The 13438-nt window shown below is 59.2% G+C and overlaps 2 protein-coding genes across 7 annotated transcripts in view; both read left to right on the top strand.

The window, feature by feature from the left end:
* Positions 1-13438, top strand: part of rrp1 (ribosomal RNA processing 1) — a 428065-nt gene that overhangs the window by 67280 nt on the left and 347347 nt on the right. The gene's annotated exons all lie outside the window — the stretch shown is intronic.
* trappc10 (trafficking protein particle complex subunit 10) overlaps positions 1-13438 on the top strand; it is a 98895-nt gene that overhangs the window by 50205 nt on the left and 35252 nt on the right. For all 3 annotated transcript variants that reach the window (XM_086007329.1, XM_086007330.1, XM_086007328.1), the window contains exon 14: positions 10212-10353. In XM_086007329.1, the coding sequence (XP_085863455.1) occupies positions 10212-10353 (142 nt within the window). The remainder of the gene's footprint in view (positions 1-10211; positions 10354-13438) is intronic.

The following is a 13438-nucleotide window of genomic DNA, read 5'->3' as shown; positions in this document are numbered from 1 at the left end:
CAGTGAGAGTCAGTGTCTGTGGAACCCGTACCCCAGTGAGAGTCAGTGTGTGTGGAACCCGTACCCCAGTGAGTCAGTGTCTGTGGAACCTGTACCCCAGTGAGAGTCAGTGTGTGTGGAACCCGTACCCCAGTGAGAGTCGGTGTCTGTGGAACCCGTACCCCAGTGAGAGTCAGTGTGTGTGGAACCCGTACCCCAGTGAGAGTCGGTGTCTGTGGAACCCGTACCCCAGTGAGTGTCAGTGTGTGTGGAACCCGTACCCCAGTGAGAGTCGGTGTCTGTGGAACCTGTACCCCAGTGAGAGTCAGTGTGTGTGGAAGCCATACCCCAGTGAGAGTCGGTGTCTGTGGAACCTGTACCCCAGTGAGAGTCAGTGTGTGTGGAACCCGTACCCCAGTGAGAGTCGGTGTCTGTGGAACTGTACCCCAGTGAGAGTCAGTGTGTGTGGAACCCGTACCCCAGTGAGAGTCAGTGTGTGTGGAACCCGTACCCCAGTGAGAATCTGTGGAACCCGTACCCCAGTGAGAGTCAGTGTGTGTGGAACCTGTACACCAGTGAGAGTCAGTGCCTGTGGAACCTGTACCCCAGTGAGAGTCGGTGTCTGTGGAACTATACCCCAGTGAGAGTCAGTGTGTGTGGAACCCGTACCCCAGTGAGAGTCGGTGTCTGTGGAACTGTACCCCAGTGAGAGTCAGTGTCTGTGGAACCCGTACCCCAGTGAGAGTCAGTGTGGAACCCGTACCCCAGTGAGAATCAGTGTGTGTGGAACCCGTACCCCAGTGAGAATCAGTGTCTGTGGAACCCGTACCCCAGTGAGAGTCAGTGTCTGTGGAACACGTACCCCAGTGAGAGTCAGTGTCTGTGGAACCCGTACCCCAGTGAGAGTCAGTGTCTGTGGAACCAGTACCCCAGTGAGAGTCAGTGTCCGTGGAACCCGTACCCCAGTGAGAGTCAGTGTGTGTGGAACCCTTACCCCAGTGAGAGTCAGTGTGGAACCCGTACCCCAGTGAGAATCAGTGTGTGTGGACCCCGTACCCCAGTGAGAGTCAGTGTGTGTGGAACCCGTACCCCAGTGAGAGTCAGTGTGTGTGCAACCCGTACCCCAGTGAGAGTCAGTGTCTGTGGAACCCGTACCCCAGTGAGAGTCGGTGTCTGTGGAACCCGTACCCCAACGAGAGTCGGTGTCTGTGGAACCCGTACCCCAGTGAGAGTCGGTGTCTGTGGAACCCGTACCCCAACGAGAGTCGGTGTCTGTGGAACCCGTACCCCAGTGAGAGTCGGTGTCTGTGGAACCCGTACCCCAGTGAGAGTCGGTGTCTGTGGAACCCGTACCCCAGTGAGAGTCAGTGTGTGTGGAACCCGTACCGCAGTGAGAGTCGGTGTCTGTGGAACCTGTACCCCAGTGAGAGTCGGTGTGTGTGGAACCCGTACCCCAGTGAGAGTCGGTGTCTGTGGAACCCGTAACCCATTGAGAGTCGGTGTCTGTGGAACCCGTACCCCAGTGAGAGTCAGTGTGTGTGGAACTGTACCCCAGTGAGAGTCAGTGTCTGTGGAACCCGTACCCCAGTGAGAGTCAGTGTGTGTGGAACTGTACCCCAGTGAGAGTCGGTGTCTGTGGAACTATACCCCAGTGAGAGTCAGTGTCTGTGGAACCCGTACCCCAGTGAGAGTCAGTGTCTGTGGAACCCGTACCCCAGTGAGAGTCAGTGTCTGTGGAACCCGTACCCCAGTGAGAGTCAGTGTCTGTGGAACCCGTACCCCAGTGAGAGTCAGTGTGTGTGGAACTGTACCCCAGTGAGAGTCGGTGTCTGTGGAACCTGTACCCCATTGAGAGTCGGTGTCTGTGGAACCTGTACCCCAGTGAGAGTCAGTGTGTGTGGAACTGTACCCCAGTGAGAGTCAGTGTGTGTGGAACCCGTACCCCAGTGAGAGTCAGTGTCTGTGGAACCCGTACCCCAGTGAGAGTCGGTGTCTGTGGAACTATACCCCAGTGAGTGTCGGTGTCTGTGGAACCCGTATCCCAGTGAGAGTCAGTGTCTGTGGAACCTGTACCCCAGTGAGAGTCAGTGTGTGTGGAACCCGTACCCCAGTGAGAGTCAGTGTCTGTGGAACCTGTACCCCACTGAGAGTCAGTGTGTGTGGAACCCGTACCCCAGTGAGAGTCAGTGTGTGTGGAACCCGTACCCCAGTGAGAGTCAGTGTCTGTGGAACCCGTACCTCAGTGAGAGTCAGTGTCTGTGGAACCCGTACCCCAGTGAGAGTCAGTGTCTGTGGAACCCGTACCCCAGTGAGAGTCAGTGTGTGTGGAACCCGTACCCCAGTGAGAGTCAGTGTGTGTGGAACCCGTACCCCAGTGAGAGTCGGTGTCTGTGGAACCCGTACCCCAAAGAGAGTCAGTGTCTGTGGAACCCGTACCCCAACGAGAGTCAGTGTCTGTGGAACCCGTACCCCAGTGAGAGTCGGTGTCTGTGGAACCCGTACCCCAGTGAGAGTCAGTGTCTGTGGAACCCGTACCCCAGTGAGAGTCAGTGTGTGTGGAACCCATACCCCAGTGAGAGTCAGTGTGTGTGGAACCCGTACCGCAGTGAGAGTCGGTGTCTGTGGAACCTGTACCCCAGTGAGAGTCGGTGTGTGTGGAACCCGTAACCCATTGAGAGTCGGTGTCTGTGGAACCCGTACCCCAGTGAGAGTCAGTGTGTGTGGAACTGTACCCCAGTGAGAGTCAGTGTCTGTGGAACCCGTACCCCAGTGAGAGTCAGTGTGTGTGGAACTGTACCCCAGTGAGAGTCGGTGTCTGTGGAACTATACCCCAGTGAGAGTCAGTGTCTGTGGAACCCGTACCCCAGTGAGAGTCGGTGTCTGTGGAACCTGTACCCCAGTGAGAGTCAGTGTGTGTGGAACCCGTACCCCAGTGAGAGTCGGTGTCTGTGGAACCCGTACCCCAGTGAGAGTCAGTGTCTGTGGAACCCATACCCCAGTGAGAGTCAGTGTCTGTGGAACCCGTACCCCAGTGAGAGTCAGTGTCTGTGGAACCCGTACCCCAGTGAGAGTCAGTGTCTGTGGAACCCGTACCCCAGTGAGAGTCAGTGTCTGTGGAACCTGTACCCCAGTGAGAGTCGGTGTCTGTGGAACCTGTACCCCAGTGAGAGTCAGTGTGTGTGGAACTGTACCCCAGTGAGAGTCAGTGTGGAACCCGTACCCCAGTGAGAATCAGTGTGTGTGGAAGCCGTACCCCAGTGAGAATCAGTGTCTGTGGAACCCGTACCCCAGTGAGAGTCAGTGTGTGTGGAACCCGTACCCCAGTGAGAGTCGGTGTCTGTGGAACTATACCCCAGTGAGAGTCGGTGTCTGTGGAACCCGTATCCCAGTGAGAGTCAGTGTGTGTGGAACCCGTACCCCAGTGAGAGTCGGTGTCTGTGGAACCTGTACCCCAGTGAGAGTCAGTGTGTGTGGAACCCGTACCCCAGTGAGAGTCGGTGTCTGTGGAACCCGTACCCCAGTGAGAGTCAGTGTGTGTGGAACCCGTACCCCAGTGAGAGTCAGTGTCTGTGGAACCTGTACCCCAGTGAGAGTCGGTGTGTGTGGAACCCGTACCCCAGTGAGAGTTGGTGTCTGTGGAACCCGTACCCCAGTGAGAGTCAGTGTGTGTGGAACCCGAACCCCAGTGAGAGTCGGTGTCTGTGGAACTATACCCCAGTGAGAGTCAGTGTGTGTGGAACCCGTACCCCAGTGAGAGTCAGTGTGTGTGGAACCCATACCCCAGTGAGAATCAGTGTCTGTGGAACCCGTACCCCAGTGAGAGTCAGTGTCTGTGGAACCCGTACCCCAGTGAGAGTCAGTGTGGAACGCGTACCCCAGTGAGAATCAGTGTGTGTGGAACCCGTACCCCAGTGAGAATCAGTGTCTGTGGAACCTGTACCCCAGTGAGAGTCAGTGTCTGTGGAACACGTACCCCAGTGAGAGTCAGTATGTGTGGAACCCGTACCCCAGTGAGAGTCAGTGTCTGTGGAACCCGTACCCCAGTGAGAGTCAGTGTCCGTGGAACCCGTACCCCAGTGAGAGTCAGTGTGTGTGGAACCCGTACCCCAGTGAGAGTCAGTGTGGAACCCGCACCCCAGTGAGAATCAGTGTGTGTGGAACCCGCACCCCAGTGAGAGTCAGTGTGTGTGGAACCTGTACCCCAGTGAGAGTCGGTGTCTGTGGAACTATACCCCAGTGAGAGTCAGTGTCTGTGGAACCCGTACCCCAGTGAGAGTCTGTGGGTGGAACCCGTACCCCAGTGAGAGTCAGTGTCTGTGGCACCCGTACCCCAGTGAGAGTCAGTGTGTGTGGAACTGTACCCCAGTGAGAGTCAGTGTGTGTGGAACCCGTACCCCAGTGAGAGTCAGTGTCTGTGGAACCCGTACCCCAGTGAGAGTCGGTGTCTGTGGAACCTGTACCCCAGTGAGAGTCAGTGTGTGTGGAACCCGTACCCCAGTGAGAGTCGGTGTCTGTGGAACCCGTACCCCAGTGAGAGTCAGTGTCTGTGGAACCCGTACCCCAGTGAGAGTCAGTGTCTGTGGAACCCGTACCCCAGTGAGAGTCAGTGTCTGTGGAACCCGTACCCCAGTGAGAGTCAGTGTCTGTGGAACCCGTACCCCAGTGAGAGTCAGTGTCTGTGGAACCTGTACCCCAGTGAGAGTCAGTGTGTGTGGAACCCGTACCCAGTGAGAATCAGTGTCTGTGGAACCCGTACCCCAGTGAGAGTCAGTGTGTGTGGAACCCGTACCCCAGTGAGAGTCGGTGTCTGTGGAACTATACCCCAGTGAGAGTCGGTGTCTGTGGAACCCGTATCCCAGTGAGAGTCAGTGTGTGTGGAACCCGTACCCCAGTGAGAGTCGGTGTCTGTGGAACCTGTACCCCAGTGAGAGTCAGTGTGTGTGGAACCCGTACCCCAGTGAGAGTCAGTGTGTGTGGAACCCGAACCCCAGTGAGAGTCGGTGTCTGTGGAACTATACCCCAGTGAGAGTCAGTGTGTGTGGAACCCGTACCCCAGTGAGAGTCAGTGTGTGTGGAACCCGTACCCCAGTGAGAATCAGTGTCTGTGGAACCCGTACCCCAGTGAGAGTCAGTGTGTGTGGAACCTGTACCCCAGTGAGAGTCAGTGCCTGTGGAACCTGTACCCCAGTGAGAGTCGGTGTCTGTGGAACTATACCCCAGTGCGAGTCAGTGTGTGTGGAACCCGTACCCCAGTGAGAGTCGGTGTCTGTGGAACTATACCCCAGTGAGAGTCAGTGTCTGTGGAACCCGTACCCCAGTGAGAGTCAGTGTGTGTGGAACCCGTACCCGAGTGAGAGTCGGTGTCTGTGGAACCCGTACCCCAGTGAGAGTCAGTGTCTGTGGCACCCGTACGCCAGTTAGAGTCAGTGTCTGTGGAACCCCTACCCCAGCGAGAGTCAGTGTCTGTGGAACCCGTACCCCAGTGAGAGTCAGTGTGTGTGGAACCCGTACCCCAGTGAGAGTCAGTGTGTGTGGAACCCGTACCCCAGTGAGAGTCAGTGTGGAACGCGTACCCCAGTGAGAATCAGTGTGTGTGGAACCCGTACCCCAGTGAGAATCAGTGTCTGTGGAACCCGTACCCCAGTGAGAGTCAGTGTCTGTGGAACACGTACCCCAGTGAGAGTCAGTATGTGTGGAACCCGTACCCCAGTGAGAGTCAGTGTCTGTGGAACCCGTACCCCAGTGAGAGTCAGTGTCCGTGGAACCCGTACCCCAGTGAGAGTCAGTGTGTGTGGAACCCGTACCCCAGTGAGAGTCCGTATGTGTGGAACCCGTACCCCAGTGAGAGTCAGTGTCTGTGGAACCCGTACCCCAGTGAGAGTCAGTGTCCGTGGAACCCGTACCCCAGTGAGAGTCAGTGTGTGTGGAACCCTTACCCCAGTGAGAGTCAGTGTGGAACCCGAACCCCAGTGAGAATCAGTGTGTGTGGACCCCGTACCCCAGTGAGAGTCAGTGTGTGTGGAACCCGTACCCCAGTGAGAGTCAGTGTGTGTGGAACCCGTACCCCAGTGAGAGTCAGTGTGTGTGGAACCCGTACCCCAGTGAGAGTCAGTGTCTGTGGAACCCGTACCTCAGTGAGAGTCAGTGTCTGTGGAACCCGTACCCCAGTGAGAGTCAGTGTCTGTGGAACCCGTACCCCAGTGAGAGTCAGTGTGTGTGGAACCCGTACCCCAGTGAGAGTCAGTGTGTGTGGAACCCGTACCCCAGTGAGAGTCGGTGTCTGTGGAACCCGTACCCCAACGAGAGTCAGTGTCTGTGGAACCCGTACCCCAGTGAGAGTCGGTGTCTGTGGAACCCGTACCCCAGTGAGAGTCAGTGTCTGTGGAACCCGTACCCCAGTGAGAGTCAGTGTCTGTGGAACCCCTACCCCAGCGAGAGTCAGTGTCTGTGGAACCCGTACCCCAGTGAGAGTCAGTGTGTGTGGAACCCGTACCCCAGTGAGAGTCAGTGTGTGTGGAACCCGTACCCCAGTGAGAGTGAGTGTGTGTGGAACCCGTACCCCAGTGAGAGTCAGTGTGGAACGCGTACCCCAGTGAGAATCAGTGTGTGTGGAACCCGTACCCCAGTGAGAATCAGTGTCTGTGGAACCCGTACCCCAGTGAGAGTCAGTGTCTGTGGAACACGTACCCCAGTGAGAGTCAGTATGTGTGGAACCCGTACCCCAGTGAGAGTCAGTGTCTGTGGAACCCGTACCCCAGTGAGAGTCAGTGTCCGTGGAACCCGTACCCCAGTGAGAGTCAGTGTGTGTGGAACCCGTACCCCAGTGAGAGTCAGTGTGGAACCCGCACCCCAGTGAGAATCAGTGTGTGTGGAACCCGTACCCCAGTGAGAGTCAGTGTGTGTGGAACCCGCACCCCAGTGAGAGTCGGTGTCTGTGGAACTGTACCCCAGTGAGAGTCAGTGTCTGTGGAACCCTTACCCCAGTGAGAGTCGGTGTCTGTGGAACCCGTACCCCAACGAGAGTCAGTGTCTGTGGAACCCGTACCCCAGTGAGAGTCGGTGTCTGTGGAACCCGTACCCCAGTGAGAGTCAGTGTCTGTGGAACCCGTACCCCAGTGAGAGTCAGTGTGTGTGGAACCCGTACCCCAGTGAGAGTCAGTGTGTGTGGAACCCGTACCGCAGTGAGAGTCGGTGTCTGTGGAACCTGTACCCCAGTGAGAGTCGGTGTGTGTGGAACCCGTAACCCATTGAGAGTCGGTGTCTGTGGAACCCGTACCCCTGTGAGAGTCAGTGTGTGTGGAACTGTACCCCAGTGAGAGTCAGTGTCTGTGGAACCCGTACCCCAGTGAGAGTCAGTGTGTGTGGAACTGTACCCCAGTGAGAGTCGGTGTCTGTGGAACTATACCCCAGTGAGAGTCAGTGTCTGTGGAACCCGTACCCCAGTGAGAGTCGGTGTCTGTGGAACCTGTACCCCAGTGAGAGTCAGTGTGTGTGGAACCCGTACCCCAGTGAGAGTCGGTGTCTGTGGAACCCGTACCCCAGTGAGAGTCAGTGTCTGTGGAACCCGTACCCCAGTGAGAGTCAGTGTCTGTGGAACCCGTACCCCAGTGAGAGTCAGTGTCTGTGGAACCCGTACCCCAGTGAGAGTCAGTGTGTGTGGAACTGTACCCCAGTGAGAGTCGGTGTCTGTGGAACCTGTACCCCAGTGAGAGTCGGTGTCTGTGGAACCTGTACCCCAGTGAGAGTCAGTGTGTGTGGAACTGTACCCCAGTGAGAGTCAGTGTGTGTGGAACCCGTACCCCAGTGAGAGTCAGTGTGGAACCCGTACCCCAGTGAGAATCAGTGTGTGTGGAACCCGTACCCCAGTGAGAATCAGTGTCTGTGGAACCCGTACCCCAGTGAGAGTCGGTGTCTGTGGAACTATACCCCAGTGAGAGTCGGTGTCTGTGGAACCCGTATCCCAGTGAGAGTCAGTGTGTGTGGATCCCGTACCCCAGTGAGAGTCGGTGTCTGTGGAACCCATACCCCAGTGAGAGTCAGTGTCTGTGGAACCCATACCCCAGTGAGAGTCAGTGTGTGTGGAACCCGTACCCCAGTGAGAGTCAGTGTCTGTGGAACCTGTACCCCAGTGAGAGTCAGTGTGTGTGGAACCCGTACCCCAGTGAGAGTCGGTGTCTGTGGAACCCGTACCCCAGTGAGAGTCAGTGTGTGTGGAACCCGTACCCCAGTGAGAGTCAGTGTCTGTGGAACCTGTACCCCAGTGAGAGTCGGTGTGTGTGGAACCCGTACCCCAGTGAGAGTCGGTGTCTGTGGAACCCGTACCCCAGTGAGAGTCAGTGTGTGTGGAACCCGTACCCCAGTGAGAATCAGTGTCTGTGGAACCCGTACCCCAGTGAGAGTCAGTGTGTGTGGAACCTGTACCCCAGTGAGAGTCAGTGCCTGTGGAACCCGTACCCGAGTGAGAGTCTGTGTGTGGAACCCGTACCCCAGTGAGAGTCAGTGTCTGTGGCACCCGTTCGCCAGTTAGAGTCAGTGTCTGTGGAACCCCTACCCCAGCGAGAGTCAGTGTCTGTGGAACCCGTACCCCAGTGAGAGTCAGTGTCCGTGGAACCCGTACCCCAGTGAGAGTCAGTGTGTGTGGAACCCGCACCCCAGTGAGAGTCAGTGTGTGTGGAACCCGCACCCCAGTGAGAGTCAGTGTGTGTGGAACCCGCACCCCAGTGAGAGTCGGTGTCTGTGGAACCCGTACCCCAGGGAGTCAGTGTGTGTGGAACCCGTACCCCAGTGAGAGTCAGTGTCTGTGGAACCCGTACCCCAGTGAGAGTCAGTGTGTGTGGAATCCGTACCCCAGTGAGAGTCCGTGTCTGTGGAACCCGTACCCCAGTGAGAGTCAGTGCCTGTGGAACCCGTACCCCAGTGAGAGTCAGTGTCTGTGGAACCCGTACCCCAGTGAGAGTCAGTGTCTGGAACCCTTACCCCAGTGAGAGTCGGTGTCTGTGGAACCCGTACCCCAGTGAGAGTCAGTGTCTGGAACCCTTACCCCAGTGAGAGTCGGTGTCTGTGGAACCCGTACCCCAGTGAGAGTCAGTGTCTGTGGAACACCTACCCCAGTGAGAGTCAGTGCCTGTGGAACCCGTACCCCAGTGAGAATCAGTGTCTGTGGAACCCGTACCCCAGTGAGAGTCCGTGTCTGTGGAACCCGTACCCCAGTGAGAATCAGTGTCTGTGGAACACGTACCCCAGTGAGAGTCAGTGCCTGTGGAACCCGTACCCCAGTGAGAGTCAGTGTCTGTGGAACCCGTACCCCAGTGAGAGTCAGTGCCTGTGGAACCCGTACCCCAGTGAGAGTCAGTGTCTGTGGAACTGTACCCCAGTGAGAGTCAGTGTCTGTGGAACCCGTACCCCAGTGAGAGTCAGTGTCTGTGGAACCCGTACCCCAGTGAGAGTCAGTGCCTGTGGAACCCGTACCCCAGTGAGAGTCAGTGTCTGTGGAACCCGTACCCCAGTGAGAGTCAGTGTCTGTGGAACCCGTACCCCAGTGAGAGTCAGTGTCTGTGGAACCCGTACCCCAGTGAGAGTCAGTGTCTGTGGAACCCGTACCCCAGTGAGAGTCAGTGCCTGTGGAACCCGTACCCCAGTGATAGTCAGTGTCTGTGGAACCCGTACCCCAGTGAGAGTCAGTGTCTGTGGAACCCGTACCCCAGTGAGAGTCAGTGCCTGTGGAACCCGTACCCCAGTGAGAGTCAGCGTGTGTGGAACCCGTACCCCAGTGAGAGTCAGTGTCTGTGGAACCCATACCCCAGTGAGAGTCAGTGTCTGTGGAACCCGTACCCCAGTGAGAGTCAGTGTCTGTGGAACCCGTACCCCAGTGAGAGTCAGTGTGTGTGGAACCCGTACCCCAGTGAGAGTCAGTGTCTGTGGAACCTGTACCCCAGTGAGAGTCAGTGTCTGTGGAACCTGTACCCCAGTGAGAGTCAGTGTCTGTGGAACCTGTACCCCAGTGAGAGTCAGTGTCTGTGGAACCCGTACCCCAGTGAGAGTCAGTGTCTGTGGAACACGTACCCTAGTGAGAGTTGGTGCCTTCAGCAGATGAATGGAGGAATGCCCTGGATTGTTTTGCAGTGCAGTGCGGGTTAGTGTCGGGCCCGGGCTAGAATGCAGCCTCTGTACTGCGAAGATGTTGGTGCTTTTGTGTCGTTGCCTCCGATTGAATTTTTCATTTCTTTATTCAGGCCAAGGAAGCTGGGACCTATACCCTGCGCCAGCTATGTGCCTCTGTGGGCAGGATACAGTTCACTCTTCCACACATCTATCCAATCGTTCAGTACGAAGTGTACTCGCAGGAGCCTCAACTGAAAGTGGAGCCAATGACCGGTCAGTTCCCGGGAAAAGATTGTACTCACTGGAAATGTATTGCTCACACTAGGGAAGGGTCCCCGGGGCGGGGAGTGACGCTTCGCTCACACTGGGGGAGGGTCCCGGGGCGGGGAGTGACGCTTCGCTCACACTGGGCGAGGGTCCCGGGGCGGGGAGTGACGCTTCGCTCACACTAGGGAAGGGTCCCGGGGCGGGGAGTGACGCTTCGCTCACACTGGGGGAGGGTCCCGGGGCGGGGAGTGACGCTTCGCTCACACTGGGGGATGGTCCCCGGGGCGGGGAGTGACGCTTCGCTCACACTGGGGGAGGGTCCCCGGGGCGGGGAGTGACGCTTCGCTCACACTGGGGGAGGGTCCCCGGGGCGGGGGATGGTCCCGGGGCGGGGAGTGACGCTTCGCTCACACTTGGGGAGGGTCCCGGGGCGGGGAGTGACGCTTCGCTCACACTGGGGGAGGGTCCCCGGGGCGGGGAGTGACGCTTCGCTCACACTGGGGGAGGGTCCCCGGGGCGGGGAGTGACGCTTCGCTCACACTGGGGGAGGGTCCTGGGGCGGGGAGTGAAGCTTCGCTCACACTGGGGGAGGGTCGCGGGGGAGTGACGCTTCGCTCACACTGGGGGAGGGTCCCGGGGCGGGGAGTGACGCTTCGCTCACACTGGGGGAGGGTCCCGGGGCGGGGAGTGACGCTTCGCTCACACTGGGGGAGGGTCCCGGGGCGGGGAGTGTCCCGGGGCGGGGAGCGACGCTTCGCTCACACTGGGAGAGGGTCCCGGGGCGGGGAGTGACGCTTCGCTCACACTGGGGGAGGGCCCCGGGGCGGGGAGTGACGCTTCGCTCACACTGGGGGAGGGTCCCGGGGCGGGGGATGGTCCCAGGGCGGGGAGTGATGCTTCGCTCACACTGGGAGAGGGTCCCGGGGCGGGGAGTGACGCTTTGCTCACACTGGGGGAGGGTCCCGGGGTGGGGGAGGGTCCCGGGGCGGGGAGTGAAGCTTCGCTCACACTAGGGGAGGGTCCCGGGGCGGGGAGTGAAGCTTCGCTCGCACTGGGAGAGGGTCCCGGGGGGGCGGGAGGGTCCCGGGGCGGGGAGTGAAGCTTCGCTCACAATGGGAGAGGGTCCCGGGGCGGGGAGTGAAGCTTCGCTCACACTGGGGGAGGGTCCCGGGGCGGGTTGTGAAGCTGTGCTCACACTAGGGGAGGGTCCCGGGGCGGGGAGTGAAGCTTCGCTCACACTGGGGGAGGGTCCCGGGGCGGGGAGTGAAGCTTCGCTCACACTAGGGGAGGGTCCCGGGTCGGGGTGTGAAGCTTCGCTCACACTAGGGGAGGGTCCCGGGGCAGGGAGTGAAGCTTCGCTCACACTGGGGGAGGGTCCCGGGGCGGGGAGTGAAGCTTCGCTCACACTAGGGGAGGGTCCCGGGGCGGGGAGTGAAGCTTCGCTCACACTGGGGGAGGGTCGCAGGTCGGGGAGTGAAGCTTCGCTCACACTGGGGGAGGGTCGCGGGGGAGTGAAGCTTCGCTCACACTGGGGGAGGGTCCCGGGGCGGGGAGTGAAGCTTCGCTCACACTAGGGGAGGGTCCCAGGGCGGGGAGTGAAGCTTCGCTCACACTAGGGGAGGGTCCCAGGGCGGGGAGTGAAGCTTCGCTCACACTGGGGGAGGGTCGCGGGGCGGGGAGTGAAGCTTCGCTCACACTGGGGGAGGGTCCCGGGGCGGGGGAGGGTCCCGGGGCGGGGAGTGAAGCTTCGCTCACACTGGGGGAGGGTCGCGGGGCGGGGAGTGAAGCTTCGCTCACACTGGGGGAGGGTCGCGGGGGAGTGAAGCTTCGCTCACACTGGGGGAGGGTCCCGGGGCGGGGGAGGGTCCCGGGGCGGGGAGTGAAGCTTCGCTCACACTGGGAGAGGTTCCCGGGGGGCGGGGGGAGGATCCCGGGAAGGGTCGCGGGATTGAAGCCTCACTGTCACTGAGACAGGGCGGTGGTGTGTGTGCTGACGACTTTGTCACCATGCTGAAACAGTCGCTCCTGAAGCTGCAGGGCTCCCTCCTGATCCCAACAACAGCACTAATTCGCTCTGGGGGAAATCCGCTTCTTCCCGACTTTCTGTGGGCAATGCCAGAAGAGATCCACTCTCACATTCCTTAAGTTCTGTTTGAAAGAAAGAGTTGCATTTGTATAGCGCCTTTCGTGGTCTCAGCATGTCCTGAAGTGCGTTACAGTCACTGAAGCATTCTTGTAATGCAAGAAACGCGGCCGCCAATTTGCGCAAAGCCAGCTCCCACACATGATCAATGACCAGATAATGTTTTTTACTGATGTTCGTTGAGGGTAAATATTGGCCCCAGGACACCGAGGAGAAGTCCCCTGCTCTTCTTCGAAGTAATGCCATAGGATCTTTTATGCCCACCTGAGAGGGCAGACGGGACCTCTGTTTAAGATCTAAATTTAAACCCAAAAAAGGCAACTCCAACAGTGCAGTGCTCCCTCAGTGCTGCCCCTCCGACAGTGCGGCGCTCCCTCAGTGCTGCCCCTCCGACAGTGCAGCGCTCCCTCAGTACTGCCCCTCCGACAGTGCAGTGCTCCCTCAGTACTGCCCCTCCGACAGTGCGGCGCTCCCTCAGTGCTGCCCCTCCGACAGTGCAGCGCTCCCTCAGTACTGCCCCTCCGACAGTGCAGTGCTCCCTCAGTACTGCCCCTCCGACAGTGCAGCGCCCCCTCAGTACTGCCCCTCTGACAGTGCAGCACTCCCTCAGTACTGCCCCTCCGACAGTGCAGCGCCCCCTCAGTACTGCCCCTCCGACAGTGCAGCGCCCCCTCAGTACTGATCTTCCGACAGTGCAGCGCTCCCTCAGTGCTGCCCCTCCGACAGTGCAGCGCTCCCTCAGTACTGTCCCTCCGACAGTGCAGCACTCCCTCAGTACTGCCCCTCCGACAGTGCAGCGCCCCCTCAGTACTGCCCCTCCGACAGTGCAGCGCTCCCTCAGTACTGCCCCTCCGACAGTGGGGCGCTCCCTCAGTACTGCCCCTCCGACAGTGGGGCGCTCCCTCAGTACTGCCCCTCCGACAGTGCAGCGCTCCCTCAGTACTGACC

The sequence above is a fragment of the Somniosus microcephalus genome, chromosome 14 (assembly GCF_052327205.1).
Source record: "Somniosus microcephalus isolate GS21.2 chromosome 14, FLI_Smic_1.0, whole genome shotgun sequence".
In the NCBI taxonomy this organism is placed as follows: domain Eukaryota; kingdom Metazoa; phylum Chordata; class Chondrichthyes; order Squaliformes; family Somniosidae; genus Somniosus; species Somniosus microcephalus.
Note: the sequence above shows the minus strand (reverse complement) of the source record. Positions and strands in the feature narration are given on the sequence as shown.